The sequence below is a fragment of the Castanea sativa genome, chromosome 8 (genome assembly GCF_040712315.1).
Source record: "Castanea sativa cultivar Marrone di Chiusa Pesio chromosome 8, ASM4071231v1".
NCBI classification, from domain to species: Eukaryota; Viridiplantae; Streptophyta; class Magnoliopsida; order Fagales; family Fagaceae; genus Castanea; species Castanea sativa.
The window spans coordinates 45,353,064-45,375,863 of NC_134020.1; the positions used below are offsets into that span (position 1 = coordinate 45,353,064).

General features: G+C 32.2%; 1 protein-coding gene across 1 annotated transcript; it reads right to left on the reverse strand.

Moving 5' to 3' along the window:
- Positions 1-1,318: 1,318 nt before the first annotated feature.
- LOC142608301 (protein SUPPRESSOR OF K(+) TRANSPORT GROWTH DEFECT 1-like) lies at positions 1,319-13,811 on the reverse strand. Its single transcript, XM_075780047.1, has 10 exons — positions 13,719-13,811; positions 13,473-13,568; positions 9,879-10,263; positions 9,245-9,359; positions 5,702-5,900; positions 4,149-4,217; positions 3,988-4,062; positions 3,764-3,862; positions 3,455-3,610; positions 1,319-1,690 (listed from the first exon to the last, which is right to left on the reverse strand). The coding sequence occupies exons 3-10, from the start codon at positions 10,240-10,242 to the stop codon at positions 1,565-1,567; spliced, it is 1,203 nt and encodes a 400-aa protein (XP_075636162.1). The 5' UTR covers positions 10,243-10,263; positions 13,473-13,568; positions 13,719-13,811; the 3' UTR covers positions 1,319-1,564.
- Positions 13,812-22,800: the final 8,989 nt, after the last annotated feature.

Below are 22,800 nucleotides of genomic sequence, written 5' to 3' on the forward strand. Positions count from 1 at the left end.
TAGTATATGACTAACACATATGGTAATTAATTCTTCATTGTGAAAGAAAATGCACTCTTGATGGTTAAGGCATTTTCATAATGTAAAACAAGAGCCTCCTTTCTTAGTAGGAAAATGGGCTCGAACTCTTAGTGCTAACTCTTACTAAACTATTACATTGTCTATCTCCCTCATCCCCTACATTTGCATCGGTAGTGGTTGCATGCACGAAAGCAAATCTAATGAAGAACAAAATAGTGAGAACTTTAACTAGTCTTATGATTTATATTAAAAATTGCAAGATTGCAGTAGTTGAAAAAAGGGAAACGTTGATGCTTGTGCAAAATAATTCAAACCCTTTTTATAGCCAAAGCAATACAAGTTCAAATGCCGGCATGATGCTTCTTGGTTTAAGCTTTTCATATAAGCTGAGATACTCGAATGATACACATATGATTGTGTGTTTAACAATTTTGAAAGCTTCCATATGAACTCTTTTGGCTTTTGGCTGGCTTATGCTGTTTTGAGAATGAAAGAGTCAAATATGACATTCAAGTTTCAACCAAGGTATATTATAATACATTAGTGAAGAGTATTATATACTTAAGGAAGAGCATCTTGTCCGGTAATTGTAAGTAAGCTATTGGATCATACCAGAAACTATAAAGAATATGCTAACTGTAGGATTACATATTGGAATTTGAAATATAACTTCTGTAGAATCCATAAATTAGCATACAAGACATCATTATATAATTGTCATTTATTAATGACAAGCTCTGTACTTTCATTTGTTCATAACCGGCTAAAGACTGTATACTCGATCTCATCATTAATGTTTTTCAAACTCGCGAAGAACTTAAGATGTGAAATATTTGAAAGTTTGATGTCTAGAATTTTAAGCCTTAAAAAGATGGTTTGTGTATTTCATTATGACTGACTAACTGTAATGGGAGGAAGTGTGATATAGCTTGAGTTAAAAACCTGTATAAACACAAAGAAAAACTAGATTGAGGAAAAGTATAGACCATTGAGGCTGTGAAAAATTGAAAATAGACTGGACAATTCATAGATTCATAGCAATGTAGCCCCTTGAAAAATGATGGAACATTTGGATGTAAGGTAAATAGTTAAAGAATTCATTAAATTTCAACATTTGCGGACTGGTTATATGGCTCCCTTCATCCATCCTACTGAACAACATTTTCCAGCAGCCATAGCAAATGCTTTAGATCAAACCTAAAGATCAATACACTTTAAAATTAGAAAAATTAGTATGCAAATACAAGAGGACCAAACATCAAAGGAAATCAACATCACATATGCCTCATGTTCACATTCTTGGGTCATACTTCTGAAATTGTTCTTTACACAATTTGGGACAAGTAATTCCGAAAGTATTAAACCTCAATATTTCATTCGGAATACAGAATCAGGGAAGTCAAGTCACCTTCCCCATGTGAAGAAGCTTAATATAAAGGATACAATTCATTGGATCCAGCACTGATACATAAATAAATACAAATCATACCAATGTTCTCACAACTAGTGTGTGGATCAACATGATAAAATTTTATCAAATTATTCAACCTTCCTCTCCAAACTCCTTCGTGAATCTCTCATGGACATCAAGGTCAAATTTACTCACTGCAGGCCTCTGTCTTGCAAGCACCGTCATAAAATCTTCATTTGAAATAGAGGGTGGAAGGATCTGCATGGGTGTTAATCAGAAACAACCATTTGGTTACTTTGTAGATAAATGCATATCTTAAGATCCAATTCCTAAGGTGCAGTATATTAGGTTTGTTTAATTAAACTCAAAAACATGTCTACATTGACCAATACAGTACAAACCGTATTATATTTCTCAAGGAGAATCAAATTCAATCCAGTTATGTGTTTGAATTTAATTGGAGTACCTATTGTATTGTACCAAAGGAACTGTATCTATGTTTTATCGTAACTTGTCTTAGAGATCATTCACGGCATTTGGTAACCTGTGAGGCCAAAGTGTATAGAAATTGAGCCCATATCATGGATTCCTGAATTGAATTTGATTCAATACATGTTTTGGGAATCACAACTTCTGACACGATTCATGAATTCATTTGAACTATCCAACAAAGGACCAAATCCCATCAACTTCGCTCATCTTTCCAATTTCTATTTAATTAAGAATTTAAAAAAAAATCCCATACTAATAGTCTAATATCCTCAATAATTCACAAAAAACTAAATACTTCCAATTCAACTTATATCTAGTCCAAACAAATAATTGAGTTGAGAATATTTATAAAAAAAACAATTGAATTGCAAAGACATTGAATTAAATTAAATTAAATTTGAAGTCAATTCAATTGCAAACTGGTTCTATAGTGATTTTGGGTTTGACAAATGATCCATAGAGTTACCACTAAGGTACAAGGCTCTTGGCAGCAGTGTGGGTGATACCGTACCGTACCGGCTGGTATAGTCGGTATATACCGTACCGGCCGGTGAACCGGTACAGTTACACCCATGTTTCGTACCGGAAAAATTACCGGTTGTACCGGTTGCATACCGGCGAAAACCGGCCGTACCGGCGCAATCCGATTGTTTCGGCCGGTAAATGAAAACAACGAAAACCAGATGAGAAAAATGAAAAACAAGGCTACCCATTCAAAAACCCAGATGAGAAAAATGAAAAAAAAAAAAAAAAAAAAAAGCTATGCTATGCTGAGAGAGTGAAAACCATAGACAGAGCTAAGAGAGTGAAAACCATAGACAGAGGCGGCAATGAGAGTATGAGGCAGCAATGAGAGCATGAGACAGAGACGGCAATGAGAGTATGAGATGAAAATGTCTATTGTAGGCTTTTATAAGGAGGTTGACCTAATAATGGATGGTTAAGATTGGTTCAAGGGTTTTAAAGCTTCTACACCATTGGATCTATTTTTTATTAATTGTGTTTGGTTACACGAATAGGTGGGGCTGTTGGTATTCTTTGCTCTCCAGCTGATTCTGAGCAGATTCTTTGCTAAATGCTAATATATATAGACTTTGGCTAATGTATAGACTTCGGCTAATATATATATAGACTTTGGCTAATGTATAGACTTCGGCTAATATATATATATCAAAGATAATTTATAAATTATCTTTGCTAATATATATATAATTTATAATTTATATCTTTGCTAGATAATTTTTTTTTTTATACTTTAAATTTATACCTTCTCAAAAAAAAAAACTTTAAACTAATAAATTTTTTTTGCTAATATATATATATATATATATATATATATATATAAAATAGCGGTAAACCCGAAACGGTACACCGGTATTGACCGGTATCCGAAATATATCGTACCGTTAACCAAACCGGTACAACCTCCAGTACGGTATTAACTTCCTTGCTTGGCAGAGAAGAATTGAAAACTAAAAGCGAGCAGTGAAAAAGGTAATTGTTATTCATATCTAAACTATCTGCCGATACCTTTAAAGCATGTCCTTGGGCTGCCAGCTCCAGCATGGTAATTTGAACAGCACCTGGCTGCTCTGGTCCACATGGAACCCAAATATCACTAGAATTCTTCACAAAGAACATTGCATCTCGTGTTTTACGAACAGGTTCAAGCATGGCACCTTTAAACTGCCAAATTCAAGAAAACAATATAAGGGGCACTGTCACTGTGGTTAGTTATTTCCAATGGACTTCCCTCACAATATTTATAAAAGAAAGACAACTTGTACTAAAATTTAAAGCATAAAATACCAAGTATCTGCACGTATGCATCAAACTTACACAAACAGAAATATCTGAACCTGAAAAGCCTTCTGTCCAGAAAGCTAAGCTTTCAAAATCACTTTCTTCTATATTGTGAGGAGTACCATCTAAATGCACCTGTAAAGGTTAAACAAACATCATAAAGTTTTCTGGAACATGAAAAATAATGCTCATATAACCAGATGATCTTTTCTTCTCTTGTTTTACTGAAGGAAAAAAAATTCAATTATGGTGTCCGTTACTCTGAACATGTGCTTTCGGGCCTGATCATAAGGTAGAGGAATGTATATACGCTTGTCAAAACACTGTCGGATGGCCTGCAATTAGTAACGCTCAGACACGTAGTAGTTCAAATTATTCAAGAAACAATTACAAAAAGCAAACTTCTCATGTTCCCCTTTACCTCATCTAGAGCATAAGGAGTATTCGTCGCTGCAAGAATGAGAACTTTTTGATCGTTGTGCCCTACACCCTAAAGCATCACAAATAAAATGTCCTGTCACTTCAAAATTAAGAATTTATCAAACTATTCTGGAAAATTTATAGCGTGGCTTGAAAAATTGTTATTGTGTGAATTTTTCACTATTAACTTCTCTATTATTTGGAGGCACAAAATGCCCTTCAAAGAACAAGACAAAGTAACCAAACTTTATTACCGGTATACCTTTCTAAACCTCAATAATAAGTACCATAATCTTTAAGCAATATCATAGAGGAATTCTTTAGCTTGAGGGCTAGAATTACGTAAAACTGACCAATTTCAGTATAAAGCTTGACCATCCACATCCATAGGAAAATAGTACAAGGGAAGAATGATAACTTAAAAATATCTTTTTTTTAAAAAAAAGAAAAGAAAAGGAGGAGTTCAAAGGACAAAAGAAACAAAGAAGACTAGATGGTCTGAGTGTAAACCAAAATTATGCTTTAAAAATAGTAAACCGCCAATAAGTACCGCAATAATTATTATAACATAGTTAAAACCAAAAATGACTAGAAATATTTCCCTTAAGTTAATTTAATACACCCTCCTTTAATAAGTTCTTCTTGAATAAAGCATAGTTTTAAGAAATGCATAACTCAGTCGTCTACAGTATCCTGGACCAGAACTCTTGACTTCAATTTCCACTACAAGTTCAGAAACTCAGTTCTGTCTACACTAAACTTGGCCTAATTGTAACTTTGGAATAATCCCAAGTCTGACCAGAGAGTATGCGGCCAGCAACAATTAAAGCTACAATAAAAAAGACAATGGAAACTAGCCGAGCATTAAACAAGCCAAGCCCAGTTGAACTCTGCCCAAACTTGGTAAACTAAACCACTTCAGGCTCACACTTGGCTCACGAGATCATGGAAAGCCAGGTCTTACACAACAAAGCTTGTCTTTTGACAAAGGTAAGCACAACATATGAAACAGCCAAATACATGCGAAAGTACTCAAGAGTCCCCAATTTCATAAATATATAGCAACAAAAGTTCAATGTAGGCAACTTAACAGACATTATGAGCCCAAAAATGAAACCTAACATCCGAGCAATAATCAGGATGAAGAGGTGAAATGGTAACAACTTATAAGCATAAACCAAGAATATCATATAAAGATTTATGTAAATCCTTCATCAATCTATGAGCTACAACGCTGTAATTATTACACAATCTTTACAACACTAAATTATGCTAGAAATAAATTGATGATAAAAAGGTATTAATAAAAATTTACATTATATGATAAGTGATGGATCGTTTTATGCCTATCTTCTTGCCTCGAATGGACTCTTTAATCATTATGTGAAATCACTTTCACACATCGACGATTAGCTGGAAAGTTTTTATTTTTTGTCTGTTTAATATACTTCAGTGATTTACTGGAAAGTAATACAGATGCAAGTAGGTAACATAATTTAAAAAGAAAAATTTAGGCAACAAAAAATATAAAGTTCTTGCCATACAAACAAATACCTGCATCTGCGCAAGCAGTTCTGTCTTGAAATGTCTAGAAGCTTCACTCTCATTGCCTTCTCCATGTTGGCCACATAAAGAATCTATTTTATCAATAAAAATGATTGAAGGAGCACTTTCACGAGCCATTTGGAAAAGGTTTGAAACAAGCTTTTCTCTTTCATCCATTGGCTTAGAAACCAGGTCCAATGAAGAGACACTATTGGGTAAAAAGAAGAAATAAATAAATAAACTGGTAACACATGCCAACTTCTTAGCCAATTATATGAAAAATACAAAGAAAATAAATTCAACAAAGAAGCAACATGTAAATACATGCAGAAAAACACACACACACACACACACGCATCACTAATAAATTGACACAACATGCTCATCACTAGACACGGGAATATGCAATGTACAGTTGTAAAAATTTTAAGAAAAGAACTACGCTTGTAAAAGGAACTCATGTATTGTTGGGGATTTCATCAAATCAAGGAGTAATAATAAAAGAACAAAATGAACACATCAAGTAAATAGAAAATATGATTGACTTGGAGGCACAATTGAATGTTATCCTTAGACAATATTTGTCCCTATACGCAAGTTGTTAAAGGGTTTCTATAAACTTGTCCCCAGAATACAACCAAGTTATTGGGTTTTACAAATAGTAATTTTGGAGAATACTCACAAGATTTCTTGTGTTTCTATTTTTCAAGTGAACATAAACCTCTATTTATACTCATAGGGTTATAACCTTTTAAAAGGTACATATGGAGAGTTAAAATGTTTCATAAAACCGTTCACAAGGCTTGAAACATTTTCAAACGTTTAGAGACTCCAGGATCGAACATCGATCAAAAGCTCTTTTCGATAGATCAAACAGGAATCGAGTACTAATCAAAACAGGCAGAGACTCCAGGATAATTTCCTTCACCACTTCAATCGATTGAACAAAAGTTTCTACTAATCGAACATCCTGAATTTCGAATTTCACTTAGAAAATTACAGAACTTAAATTTTCACTTTATTCATTTTAGTAGCGGAGCCAAGAATTTGTCTTGGGGGGGCTATAACAAAAAATGAGATGATTAATTTACTTATCCTAAGATAGTGTTATATACACAATTCAATTCTTTAATTGTTTCATATGTGCTACAAAAACAATATATATATATATATATATATATATATATATATATATATATATATATATATATATATATATCACATAGGAGCTAGATATGTCCAAAAACAAGTAATAATATCAAAAGTTAAATATTTTTATTCAAAAAAAGTAACTTATGCTCTTTAAGAGAGATAGAATAATAAATTATTGAATTAAGTTTGAAAGCTCAAATTAGTGTGAAATACTAATGCTTGTTTAGGCCCCCAATTTTAAAATACGGCTTAATAGCTTTTACTTTAACCTATTTAAGTGCGGAATAAGAGTAAATGAAGCGCAATAAATCGGAACTACTTTAGTACATAAACATTAACAATAAACAATAAATGTAAAGCATTAAAGTAAGGGAAGAGAGATGTAAACACAAGATAACACCAAGACATGTTATCGAAGAGGAAACCGAAGAATTTGGCAAAAAATCTCTCCGCGACCCCCAAGTTGAAATCGATCCACTAGTGAATAAGTTGGAGTACACGAATAACAAAAGACCCTCCAAGCCTAGTTTACCCAATGTACTTAAGCCCTCCAAGCTCCTGTTACCAACGGACATCTTAGAGTCTTGTCTTCACTAACTTATCGGATACCGCAATACCGCCCGATTGCATCCACCAAGCCTCTTTGACTTCTTTTGGCAAATCCCCAAAACTTTGCAAGCTCCAAAATACTCTCTACACTTTGAATATGTGTAGGTTGTGTTTGGGTACGATCTCCTCTCAAGGTATGACAATGAGAGAGCGAAGGAGAAGATACTACAATGATTTCTCACTAAAGGATGAGTAGCTCTCTCTCTAAAAGGTGGGTGTGTTGTATTGTAAAAATCTATTTAGGATTTTCTCTCTGAATAGCCTTTTATTACTTTTGTAGATAATGAGGGTATATATAGTATGGGTGAAGGGTAAGAAAGTCACACTTAAAAACCTCTAAACAGAGAGTTTCGCAAATACCTCACGAGATGGCTTGTCTCGTGAAGTACTCACGAAATACAGCCCGACACTTGACTTTTCAGCTTCTAACTTGTGCTTTTCGCGTGGCCTTTTCGCTGGAACCTTTACTCACAAACTTCTTGTGAGCTCGTCGTGAAACTGTACTGATCTTCATTGCAGTTTGATTTTTCACCAATTTAATATTAAACTCAATACAATAAAATTCCACAAAATACAAGGAAATAAATTAATAATATTACAATATTTTTTGTCATAGAATAAAACCAACATAAAATATAGTTGTAAATCACAACTTTACAAAGTTATTAGCAATTTTCATTTTTAATATAAACAATATAATGACTAAGAATATTAAAACAAATACTCATTGAATGAGTGCAAATTTATAAATAAATAAAAAAGTAATAATCAAATAACCAATTATACCTTTGATTTTGTTATTTATATGATATATGATATATTTGTAGAAGTTTTAATATTATTTTATTATATTTATATGTTATATAATATGTTTATCAATTTAATAACGAGTAATTTTAGTCTACCACATTTTTACAATAATTTTACAAAAAAATTAGGTGATAAGTTATTACTTGTAACAAAAAATGATGTCAATAATGAACTTAGATTATTACTAGTAAACACTCACCACTTACGATAAATTGTGAAAATAATATAAAATTATTGTGTACCTGGCATTAGTATTTAATGACAATAACAAAAAGAAAAGTCAAACGGGGTACCACGTATATGACTTGAAGCAAACTGTAGGCTGGAGTAGTTTTGCTTTTGTTTTTGCTTTTAGAGACAACTTAAAATCTAACCCACCATGTGCAGGACATGGAGCACACTATAATCTCAAACCTGTAAAGTAAAATCTCTTGGACAGTGAAACATCATGAACAATTAGCAGTCTAAACGAAGAGGTGAAGAAGAAGAAGAAATAAAAAGCAAACCAACTAGACAGTGGTGAGGCCGGAAGTGGTAGATTAAGAAATCAGAGAAAGAGAGAGATAGAGAGATATAAAAGAGTGGAGGTGAGGGTGCCAAAAGCATGTATGCATGGTTTGTGTTGCCTCTCTGGTGTCTCTGCCCAGATCCTGGTATGTGGAGAGGAGGCCAAAAGTATATATGTTCTTTAAAAAGTTCAAATTTCAACCACAACGTGGCTCCGCCGCCACTTATTCATTTCACAAATGAATACTCTCCAACCTAGCATTGTATATACCTATATATACAACTTGTATCACAATCAAAATATATGTGATAACTGCAAGATTTGACTAGCAGCAGCAACAGTGGATGCTCCCTAGCTCGCACATAAAACACATATTTGAGCAGAAATTTCAAATACGCAAATAAAATGCATGGTTAAATATGTGACGATCGTCACATATTTAACCATCGCGATGTGTATTAATCATATTATACCTGAAAAAGTTAGAAGAACCAACTTCGTTTCCAACAGCCTCGGCCAAGTAAGACTTTCCACATCCGGGTGGCCCATACAATAAAAAGGATCTCCATGAACGAGGTTGTCTCTTGCCTAAAAGAGAGCAAGTAGGTAAAACATTAACTTTTAGAAAATAATCGAAGAATATATGAAACACCAATAATATTGACATTATTAAAAAAAAGAAACCAAAAATTGTACAAAGACAAAAACTAATTAAGTTGTAGGATGATAATTAAATTTTTTTTTTTTTAATTTTAAAAAATGAGTGGGTTTTGTATCCGTTCTCTCACCTCTAAAAAGGCAGAAAATCGAACCCAATTGAAAATTATAAACACAATATTTATCATAACTAATTTCAAGTTAACATGTTATTATTAATTCTTATATAGGCTTACTGTAAACATTGTTTTTATTATTCATGATTAATAGTTTGGCAAGTAAAATTTATTGTAATTCCACACTTATTAGATACAAAATTAATAATTAAGTTTCGTAATTTAACTGGTTGACATCTCTTAACGTTTTTTCTCAAGAGTTCAAATGACTTCAAAAAAGATTAGTAGCAAAAACAACTTGATGTGTAATTAATTAAACTCAGTAAGTACTAACCCGTAAAGAAATGAGGAAACTTGAGGGGCAAAATGAAGGCCTCTTGGAGGGCCTGCTTGGCACTATCGAGTCCGGCAACGTCGCTCCACTTGACTTTGGGCTTCTTTCCCTCAGAGGCCAGGTAGGGGCCCGGGCCGCCGTCATCAAGCACGGTGCGGATCTCCTCGGCACGGCAGAGGTATTCAGTGAACTTTTGAGTAATGGCTTCCTTGATCTTAGGGTTCTTCTCGTACTTGAGATGAGTCTTGAAATACTCCAAAGCGTTCATGTAAAGAGGGAAAGCCTTGGCGTAGTTTCCGGCATTGTCTTCCTGTACGGCTTGCTTCACATACTCTATTGCTTGCTCTTTGAAATTGCTGTACATGTTTGTACGCTGCTGAAATTGCTGTACATGTTTGTACTGTTAACATGACAGTTCTCTTTGAAATTGCTGTACATGTTTGCTTCACGTACTCTATTTTTTTATACTCTTACCATGTTAACAGTGCTCTTTGAAAATACTGTTAACATGACATTTTTCTTAATTAATTTACTTTTTTTATTTACTAATAAATTGTGAAAATACTGTAAACATAATATTTCTCAATCACAAATATGGGTTGTAGTTTGTATTTTAGCCTAAAATTAATTAAATTTTAGGCTAATTTTATACTAAACTACAAACTATATCTTTAAAGTTTAGGGGATGTTTGAATTTTATAACTTGAAGTTTTAGAATTTGGATTTTATCCCTCCTCCCTGCAATTCTATTTCATTTGCATAAGCAGCCATTTTGTCCATATTTTCCGTTACAGTATATATTGTCCATATTTTCTGTTACAGGGGTCTTGGGCTTCGACCAAGAGCGTGGGGCTTTGGTCGAAATTGTGAGTAGTTCGAGTCCAAGGAGGAATATCTCCTCAGATAAGCTAAATGCAAATCGGGTATAGATCCTAATAATCAAAGTGACCTTCTAGGAAGTTCTAATGATAGGGATGAGCATCATGAATGTACAAGAGGGATAAGGACTCAAAAATATCTAAGGGAAAGCTACTACACCGCATTGAATGCCTTGCAGCTAACTTTCTGACCGCATTTATATGGAAAAGACCTCTGAACAGTGCTACCTCAGCTTCCACAACTCACAGAAGGCCATAAAGGGTGTTTGATAGAACAAGCACTCAAGTCGTGGCCCAAGAGATCAACAAGTGCAGGATTAAGATCATCCAAAAGGAACGATATAAAGGGGGAGGATGAAAGAGGAGAAGAAAAAAACACTGTCGCAATCTCAACAACTTCTGTAACCACTGTCATCCAATATATACTAAAACAGAGCTCCTAAGACTGGGCCGAGGACAAACTTTCTCGCACAAACCGGGTTCAATTCTTATTGGCTCATCATCCAAAACCATATTAACTATTATCCATGCATTAAAGCCTAACTCTTTAACCCACTCTCTACAAATTTATTGTATTGGGTTCACTGGGCCAATATCCCTTACATTTTGGGCTTGGTCTGAAAATCGTGTCTCTACAAGTGCCACATAAACTTGTCACGCGTATTTAGTCAGTCCATTAAAATGATACCACACCATTTTTGCAATCTAAAAAATTAAATAATTTAAAATGACATGACATAATAAAAATGAAATGAAATCATTTTACTGGACAAAATAAACGCGCGTCACAAGCTTATTTGACACTTAACAAAAAATATGGATGGAGGGACCGTTGATAAAAATAGAATAGGGATAGAATTCAAATTTTGAAATTTTAAGGTGCAAAATCCAAACACTCCAAACTTTAGGATTTAGTTTACAATTTAGCATAAATTTTATTATGTAGTCATATATAAATTGTTGACCAACTTGTGTACCATGTAGTAATGCTAAGAATACTTGCAACTTGTTTCCAGGAGAGAACTTCACATACATATACACTTAAGGTGTGTTTGGTTGGGATGAAAACAGGGAGGATGGAAAAAAATGAGAGGAAAATAGGGTGAAAAATGTTATTTCTCACTGTTTGGTTGAGAGGGGAAGGGGGAGAGAAAAGTGATGAGGCTCATAAGTTTTCTCTTCCCCTTCAAAATACAATCTCTCCAAATTGAAGAGAAAAGTGAGAAATTTTTTTGACAAAACTACCCCTGCATTTCTGGTTTTTTTTTTTCACGGTGGTTTTTTTTTTCTTTTGACTTTTCCATTGTAACGTTGGTTTTTTTTTTTTTTTTTTTTTTTTTTCTCTTTTGACTTTCGACTGTAAAGTTGGTTTTTTTTTTTTCTTTCTTTTGTTTGGTCAGATGGTGGGTTCTTCTTTTCTTTCTTTTTTTCTCTTAATTTTTATTTTTATATCTTTTTAAGAAAACACTTTTGGATGATTTCTTATGCTATTTTTTTAAAATGTCCACTTTCATCTATACACAATCTTTTTAAAAAGTATAATGTATTACTTTTTATTTTATTTAAGAAGGACATGATGGTAAATTTATACAAACCTTATTTTCAACTAAACCAAAAAATTTTCCATCCCTCTACTTTTCCACCCTCTCAACCAAACACAACTGAGAAAAACTAAAAATTTTTCTATCTTCTCACTTTTCCATCCTCCCAACCAAACGGACCCTAAGAGTAGAATTTCTATCTTGTATGAAAAAAAAAACTTGCAACTGAGTCGTGTTGTACAATACAAAATTTAGTTGAACGATAAAATGAACTCACTGTTATGAACTCTGAATTGCTTCCTTTGCTTGGGTTCGAGAAACAATCCACGTTGAATATTTTATTTATAAAATTTAAAATCTGTTCTGAATTTTAGCTCAAAACGGTGCATGTTGAAATCATTAATTATGAACCAGAACCATATTACTTTTATCAGGTCACTGAACCTTTTCCAAAATTTAATAAAGTGAAGAATTAAGTATTTTATTTTGAATGTTTAATGTATATCTCTATTAAATCTGACCTTGAATATAACTGGTCTAGATTTACATGCAAATTAAATTGTTGGGTTTAGACCCAGACAAGACTTTGTATTTAACCAAATTAATGATTATTAGATCAGTTATGCAAGCATATTTGGAGAACAATGAAAAGGTTTGAATCATGTCAATAATAATAATAATAATAATATTATTATTACTATTACTATTACTATTACTATTACTAATTAATTAATATATTTCAAAAATAAATATAATAAGCACAGGTTACGATGTTGACAAAATTCTTCAATAATTTTTTATATATATTACTGTTCAATATTTCCATGCGTGAGCCTAGGTTACAAGCTAGTTAGATTAAAGCCTAAACTTGATGGCTCCAATTCTTTTTGATACTCTCTTTAGGAAATGAAATGGGCTTAATTATGCTTATAATCGGGTATTAAAAGTATGGACAAAACTTAGGTACTAAACTAAAAATACATTTCAATCTAATGAGGAAAAATTCACATAGCAGAACTTTAAGATGGGAACCTGAAAAATAATATCTAAGTCTTACCCTAAAAGCATATATCTCCATTGTTCTCTATTTATTCAAGGGAAAATAAAAGAAAAATAGCGTGAAACACAGTATTAGAGAGCACTTACTATATATTATCAAAGAAGAGAGCACTTACTATAATAGCTCGCAAAAAGGTAGATGCAGCTAGCCAATGGACGATGGGAACTATAGTCAGAGAAACAAGATTGAAGAAGAAATAGACCACCTACGCCTACGATCGGTGGATTAACAATAACAGCAGTGAATGCCAAAACAAACAAACAAACACTCATTATCTAATTCGAAATTGAAAAAGAAGTCATCAAAGGAAAAGAACAAGGATGTAATAACCAGTCACAAGATATCAATGAAACTAACGTACCGGCACCGACGAGAACGTAAGCGGCACTGTATCTCTCTCTCAATGACAATAAGGAGACTGTATTTGTTTTTTTCGTGGCAGACAAAAAACTCTTTCATGGGCCATGATCGAAAAATTCCCAGTTCTTTTATAACAATAATTATTTGTGGTACCACTAATTATTGTTATAAAAGAATAGGGAGTTTTTTAATGGCGCAACTTCAGGTGAAAAAAAAATGGTGCTACGTGCCTACGTGACTTCTATAAGAAAAGTTTGGTAAATTACCATATATACCCTTCTTCACTTTATTTTAATTGGAAGAGGATACTCAATTACCACAAATACTTTTTTTTATATTAATTCTTTTTAGGATTTTACTCATGTATGCTCTTAGGATTTTGTCATGTGACTAGTTAACTAAAAAATACATTTTCCTCTTATGAGAAAAAATTCACATGAAAAAATCTTAACAGGGAACTTAAAGAATAGTACTTAAGTGATATACCTAAGTCTTGCTTTTAGTAAAACCATATTAGGAAGCTTTTTATGAAAAAATGAAAAAAAATTGTCAATTTTTTTGACATTTTTTTCAATTCTCCATAAAAAATTTCTTAAAATAGATGATTAATGTATGCCCTAAACTAAAAATTCATTTTAAGTTGGGATAAACTTTGGGTACAGTTCCCACTAAAAAATTAACCTAGTTATATATTTTGAAATTTTAATTATTGGATTTACATGTTTTTTTAATGTTCTTAACACGCATATCAAATTTTATGCCAATTAAATGTTAATTAATATTCGATTCATAAACTTATTTTTTATGCATAATTTAGACTACAAAAACTTGAAATTTAAACATTTGATTGATAACAATTATAACATAGTTGTTGATTTTTGATTTTCTGAAAATTTTGCAAGCATTAAAATATAAGAAAAAAATGTAATCTAATGGAGAATTTGTCAAAATTTGAATCAAATAAAAAGATATTAAATAGGGTTGTAACTTAGCCCAAAAACAATCTAAAACGATGAATCGAAATTGAAGAGGAATCAATTTTTGAAGCTTACTCATGAAAGAAGGCAAAGAGGTTTCCCGTTTCTGCCGGCAGAGCGAGGACTAAGATTATTATATGGTTTCTTTGGGTCATAAAATAATGTCAGTAAAATAGAATGAGTGTAAAAATTATTAGTCCTGGATATGTTGGAACTCTACCATGTGTGTTCACAACTTAGTTTTAGGTGATAAAGCAATGTCAATTATGAGGTTACACTTATTTATTATATTTTCCTATTTCTCAAGTTTGGCATTTTCTTGACAATCAACATATATATAAAATTTGTTTTAGGTTTGACAATCAACATGAGTTGCATGAACGTGGATTGTGATAGACTTTTTCTGGGGAGGGTGTTTATTAGGCGTTGAATTATTGGTGAAGTTTGTATATGCCAATTTGAATACTGCTGTACAAGTTTATTAGATATTTCAATTAGTCAACCTAGACTATAATAATAATAATAACAATAATATAGGGACAAAATTTAGCTATAAAACAGGTTGTAGCCCAAGGCTACAACCTTATTAAATAAAATAAATATTACTGCATATTTTGAAAATTTAACCGTTAAATTTCATATTTTTTATGTTCTTAATGCATATGTCAAATTTTGTATCAATCGGATATTATTTACTATATGATCTATAAGCTTATAATTATTTATATTTTATGCATAATTTTAAACTATAAAAACTTGTAATTTAAACAATTTATTGATGATATAATTATTGATTTTTAGAAATTTTGTAAGCATGGAGGATATAAGAAGAAAATGTAATCCAATGGTAGATTTGTTAAAATTCACTTTCAATAAAAAGATATTGAGTAAAGTTGTAGTCTTAGACGACAACTAATTTTGTAGTTAGATTTTGTCCATAATACAAGTCAGTGCGATTAACCATAAGTCATGTGCATTGCATATGACAAGACACATACTTTCTTCTTATTGGTGGTTAGAGTCCATGGCTCCAAACATGTTTGGAGCCAACCTTTTCCTTGTTTCTTATCATCAAGCTAAGAAACAAATTGGCTTTTGGTTTTGACCTGATTCAAACCTCAAACATCTTATTCTATGATAAGAGGTTTTACTAGTTTAACTCTTGGAATTTGGACCCACTAATACTAAATATTTGTTTTAGCATCATTTACCAGCTTGAGTGTGAGATATATGTAAATTACCAAATCAACCTACCTTTTAAATTTTTTTTTTTTGGCCAAAAACCTAGTCCTCGCTCTTAAATCTTACTTTATGTCAACTAAGTATCCATCATGGCAAAATAATTTTTCGTCATCCATTCTTTCAAAAGTGTTAGGGTCATATTTTCTATGTATTGACTTATCCTTTGACAAAACGCACTTTACTTGTATTTGAGTAGATCTAAGTTGAGTTTAATGTATCAACAAGTATGTGAAGTTTATTTTACAAGTGATATCATTAAAGACATGAAAATTGATCCAAGAAATAAGTGAACAAAAACTGTTTCATTAAAGCTCGACACTAGGCTTGACACTAGCATCTATCGAGGATTAATGAAGAAGCTCGACACAAGCTCAATTTATTGAGCTAACGAATTTCAGAATATAACCAGCAATGTTTTATTCTAAGCAACTATTTGTTTATGAGTTTACATAATCCTAATAGGATTAGGAAAGCGCAAGATTTGTGTAAATCTAATTGGAATAGGAGAGCTCATCTAAAAGACTCATTAAGCTCCGATTTAAATATCTCTTTCTAAGAGGTTACAATATCTCTTTTTTTTGTTGGTGCCTCCACGCATGTAATTTGACCTAATTAATTAACTTGAAAAATTAAATTAATTAACCGGGGTCAAACTAGAACCCAAAAAAGAAGAAGTGTAATCAAACAAAAAGATAAGCATTTTCTATTTAATGTAAATTATTTAATTTTTCTGTTAGTGTGTACCATCCAATATGATGAAAGTTTTGAAGATAAAAATTAGAGTTGAAATCTATTTGATGGCTTAACAAAATTTTCTTTTTTTCTTTGGCTTAGTCTTCTAGTCCACCAAACCTACAATTCCCTGAATAAATATGTTTTAGTCAGAAATGTCACCTACTTGATAAAATTTTAATAAGCAGATCCACCTCCCTTTGTCCCTCTTTGTTATGTTTTATTTTGTGTTTGCATATTCCATGCATGTCAAAATTTTCTTGTCATTAATAATTACCATTTAGTTACTTTGTATTTTGTTTTAGTGGGCTGATTTGTATTTGAGCTATTCAAGTGCTAAAAATTGGAATTGCTGAAAAAAGAACTTTGGTCGAGTGATTTCCATCGTGGTAGTTTGACACAACTTTAGCATTTGAAAATCAGTTGGTGACAATTTCGCCTGATACTCGACCAACCTTTGGTTGACCAAAATTACCAGAATAGCAAAGAATTCTATTACAAACTAGGAGAAATTGAACCTAAGACATTAAAAATAAACTATGGCATTTGAGTTAAGTATGGTGTGCTTTATATTAGAATCTTTTCCCCCCTTCCTTATGTGTGTGTGTTTTTCAAAAAAAAGAAAAAAGAAAAGAAAAGAAAAATATCCAACATTGATTAAGAAAGTGTATTGTGTGTAATATTACTTGTTCCACCCTCAAAAGTTACCATGACTTTTGAGTGGAACATTAAGATATTAGGCAAATGGCAGAAGATTCACAGCAAATATAGCCCCTCAAAAATTGACGGAGCATTAGGATGTAAGGCAAATGGCAGAAGATTGTTATATGGCACCCTCCATCCATCCTACTGAACAACATTTTCCAGCACCATAGCAAATGCTTTAGATCAAACCTAAAGATCAACTCTTTCAAATCAGAAAGTTTGTATGCATATTCATGAGGACCATCATATGCAATCAGCATCACATACACATCTCATGTTCACATTCTAGGATCATAATTCTGTAACTGTTGTTTACGCAATTTAGAACAAGTATTTTTTTTTTTAATTTTTTTTTTTTGATTAAACACAATTTGGGAGGCATTTTTTGCCAAACAGCATGAATTTTGGAAATATTTAGGAAAAAAACATTAGGTCAAACTTATTCAGTAATGTAGCATATTTTTAAAACTCAAGTTTGTCAAACTCGAGTTCTAAGTGAAACTCGAGTTTACTAAACTCGAGTTCCAAGCATTATGACAATCTGATCAAACATAATGCTTGGAACTCGAGTTTGACAAACTCGAGTTTCAAAAATGTGCCACATTACTGAATAAGTTTGGTCAGATGTTATTTAACAAATTTTTCCTAAAATTATACTATATAGAAAAATTTTCCCAATTTGGGACAAGTGATTTATGAAGTATCAAACCTCAGTATTTCCATCTGAATACAGAAACAGGGAAGTCAAGTCACCTTCCCCATGTGAAGAAGCTTAATATAAAGGATACAATTCACTGGATCCAGCACTGATACATAAATAGATACAAATCATACCAATGTTCTCACAATAAGTGTGTGGATCAACGTGATAACATTTTATCAAATTATTCAACCTTCCTCTCCAAACTCTTTCGTGAATCTCTCATGGACATCAAGGTTAGATTTACTCACTGTAGGCCTCTGTCTTGCAAGCACCTTGTCAAAATCTGTTTTTGAAATAAGGGGGTAGAAGGATCTGCATGGGTGTTAATTAGAAACAACCATTTAGTTATTTTGTAAATAAATACATATCTTGAGAAATAAAACTTAGATATAGTTTTTTATGAGCAGTATATCAGGTTCCCAATAAAATCCAAACACATGTTGCATTGACCAATTCAGTACAAACAAGTACTATATCTCTCAAGGAGAATTGAATTCATTCCAGTTCTCTGCCTTAATTTAATTGGATGTAAGGAACTATACCTAAGTTTGTTGTAACTTATTTTAGAGGCCATTCTCAACATTTGGTAACCCATGAGGCCAAAGTGAATAGGAATGAAATTCATTGAGCCCATATCATGTTTTTGAAACAAAAATGAATTGGATTGGATTCAATACATGTTTTTGGAATCCCAACTTTTGACATGAATTCATGTGAACTGGCCAACAAAGGACCAAATTGCCTCAAGTTTGCTCATCTTTTCAGTTCGTTTCTATTAACCTTTTTAAAAAAAAATAATAAATAAATAAATAATATCCCCATTTAATTCACAAACAACAAATGAATTCCAAATCAACTTACTCCAAACAAATAATTGAATTGAAAAAACAATTTAATTTGTTTCATTAACGAATTGAATAATAAATCTGCATTCTAATTCATTTCATCACAATGACTTTCATCCAAACAGAGTGATTTTGGGTTTTGACAAATGATCTAAAGATGAATTCAAAATGAGACCATTGTGTGTCCGCATGATACAGAGAAGGTCAGAAAATTAAAAGTGAACAAAGAAAAAGGTAATAACAAGTAGTCATATCTAACTATCTGCCAATACCTTTGAAGCAAGTAGTCATTTCCAATTGACCTCCCTCGCATTATTAAATTAAGGACAACTTGGTCTAAAAATTAAAAAATAAAATATCAAGCATCTCACATATGCAGCACACTTACACAAACAGAAATATCTGAACCAGAAAAGCCCTCCATTTTGCGAGCTAAGCTTTCAAAATCACATTCACTTAAATTGTGAGGAGTATCACCTAAATGCACATGTAAAGGTTAACAACACAACAACAACCAAGCCTTAGTCCCAACTTTTTTAGTCAGCTATTGATCCTCAACATGAAAAATTTTGCTCATATAACCATATACCCTTCTCTTCTCTTATTTCACTGAAGGAAAAAAAAATTCAATTATAGTTTCCATTACTTTGAACATGTGCTGACGGGCATTCGCTTCTGGTAGAGGAATGTATATACGCTTGTCAAAACGCTGCCGGATGGCCTGCAACTAATAATGCTTAGATACAAGCTACATAATGGTTCTGCTGATTCAAGAAAAAATTACAAAAACAAACTTCTTGCGTTCCCCTTTACCTGGTCTAGAGCATAAGGAGTATTCATAGCTGCAAGAACAAGAACTTTCTGATCATTGTGCCCTACACCCTAGAGTGTAAGAAAGAAAATGTCCAGTCAATTATGAATAATTATATTGAAAAAGTTTAGAACATGGCTTGAAAAGCTGTTATTGTGACAGCTCAGCAAATATCATGCCTTCAGGATATTAGCCTAGTCCCCAATTTTCATAAATAGCAACGAAAGCTCAATGTAGGCAACTTAACAGACATTATGAGTACCAAAATGAGACCTAACTTCCAAGTGATAAACAGGACGATGAGGTGAAATTGTAAAAACCTATAAGCCCAGATCAAGAATATCATATAAAATTTTATGTAAAACCTTTATTAATCTATGAGCTACAATGCTGTAATTGTGTTATGCTAAAATACGATAATGCAATTGTTATTAATCTATGAGCTACAACATTGTAATTGTTAAAATGTTACTTATCATCTTTATAACACTAAACTAGGCTAGAAATAAATTGATGATTAAAAAAGTTAATAATAAAAATTTGCATTATGATAAGTGGTTGACCATTTTATCTATCTTGCCTCAAATAGACTCTATAACTATTATGTTAATTCCCTTTCACTCATCCACTACTAACTGGAAACTTTTTTTTCTTCTTTTGGGCAAGTAAACAATTAACAAAAAAGTAATCAAAGATATAAGTAGGTAACATAAATAAAAAAGAAAATTTAGGCTGCAAAAATATAAAGTTCTTGCCATACAAACAAATACCTGCATCTGCACAAGCAGTTCAATCTTTACCTGTATCAATTACACCGGACAATGATATTTGAAGTTGATTCCATTGGCATTTAAATATATTGTTGTTCAGAATCTATTCCTAGAAATTCCCAGGAATGTGTTGTGCAGAGCTTATTCATCTTGCTCAAAAACACGGAAACAATCAAATTTTTATCTGCAGCAGAAGTAAAAGGAATTCAATTGAGCATACCTCTGCTATCACCAATGGCTTTTGATGTTTATTATTGTTGGCCATGTGTTAAACTTTACTTTAACCCCCCAAAAATCATGTTCAAATTTGGAATGAGATTGAGCTGAAGATGCATTTGAATTTGGAGGCATTCTATTTACCTCCATTGTGGATGTAATGATCAGTGTTGGAACATGTATTTCATTTTGTTTTACCAAAAACAAACAAAAAAATACATTAAATCAGGTACCTGCAAGTTGTTGTGCTTGCTCTGATGTGAGCATAGCTTGCCGATTGTTGTGCTCCATCAAAACTGAAATTATAATGTTAGTACAATAACAGAATTGGTTATGAAAATCTGTAGTATTCCTGTGAACTTGTTATTTGATGTCTCATAATGGAAATAAATATGTAGTAAAATTAGCTCCTTATAGTTGTTTTTAGTTAGTGCCTTGCCTTCCTGTAACTGAAGCAAGTATTTCATGGTTGGCTCTAACCACAGATTTCGAATTGGGGTAGTGTTCCCCCATGTAAACTATGTAATGCTGCAAATTACAAGGAAAAGGAAATAAAAATATTTATTAAAATAAAAAGAAGAAGAAAAGGAAACCTGTGTTAGTTAAAGAATCAGGCTAATATGGCGAAATACCATCTATGACTGACTTGTGCTTTTACACACTTCACTTCATCTGTCCTTCACTACACTTGCACACACCTGACTTGTGCTTTCTTTAGTCTAATTCTTTTCTTCACTTCAACAGATTTTCTTCACTTCAGCATTTCCCACATGCGTAAGGCCACATCAATTTTTAAAGAAACTCGAGCTTCAAGAGCTCAAGTTTCATATTACAGGAAACTCGAATTCTTAAAACTTAAGTTCCACGTGAACTCTTAAATTATAAAATGCTAGATCAGCTTCCGCCACCGTGTCACATTTTTTTGGAATTCAATTTTCTTAAACTTGAGTTCTATATAGAACTCGAGCTTCATGAACTCGAGTTTTAAAATAGTGGTATATTGCTAAATATTTTACAAACAATGGTAAATTGCTTAATATTTCAACCAAAGTTGGTATTTGGCCATTTTGACCATATGCGTGAACAGTGACACCAATGTAGAGTATTTCATTCTCATACCACTCAAATTTGTTAAAAAGGAGCATTATTAGATGTCATGGTTATTCCATGCATGCAAGTTTTTTTTTTTGAGGGGGGGGGGGGGGGCTTTTTTGTTTAAGTTTAGGGATCGAAAGAAGGGGGTGGAACACATTTTTTAGAGTTGATGAAGGTAGCTATGCGTGTAACGTTCATAATCTTGACAAATATTATAAATTTTTTTCTTTTTGTTAAAAAGAAAAAAGAAATTGAAGTGGGAAGTGGGAAATCTCAATATGGACAACTACAATTAGAGGATTGAAGGATATAAAAGAAGATGTGATCCACAATTGCACATCATCATTCTTGTGTTTCGTATAGTATATAACTAACACATTTGGTAATTAATTCTTCATTGTGAATGAAAATGCACTCCTGATGGTCAAGGCATTTTCATAAGAAAAATGTTATGTACACAACTTTTTTCACAACAAATCCTAAGTGATAATTTGTTATTGATTGTTACGGATGGACAAAAAAGTAATTAAAGTTGTGAATTCAAATTAGAACCAATAATAATTTACCCTTAATAATTTGTTGTGAAAATATTATGGACATAGTACTTCTTTTTTCATAACGTAAATCAAGAGTTTTTTTTCTAGAAAAAAAAGGGCTCCAACTCTTAGTACTAACTCTTACTAGACTATTACATTGTCTATCTCCCTCTATTGGAACAATAGGTGAAGATTATGATCAAAATTCAAATTAGCCTTACGAAGATAACAAGCAACATCACAATGAAAGATAATAGGGATAGAAATTCAATTCCATTCAAATACTTGTACTTATCTAATTTACTCAAGTCATTTATATCTAGTGTACTATATATATTAAAATAATTCAAATACTTGTACTTATCTGATTTACTCAAGTCATTTATATCTAGTGTACTATATATATTAACAATAGCAACAGAGAACATTCATTCGGCCAAAAGCAATTTTT

Coding starts and splice junctions, on each gene's coding strand:
- LOC142608301 (XM_075780047.1), bottom strand. CDS start 10,242: ATGTACAGCAATTTCAAAGAGCAAGCAATAGAGTATGTGAAGCAAGCC. Junction 4,218..5,701: donor AACTGCTTGCGCAGATGCAG/GTATTTGTTTGT, acceptor GTGATGCTTTAG/GGTGTAGGGCACAACGATCA. Junction 1,691..3,454: donor CCCAAGGACATGCTTTAAAG/GTATCGGCAGAT, acceptor ACACCCATGCAG/ATCCTTCCACCCTCTATTTC.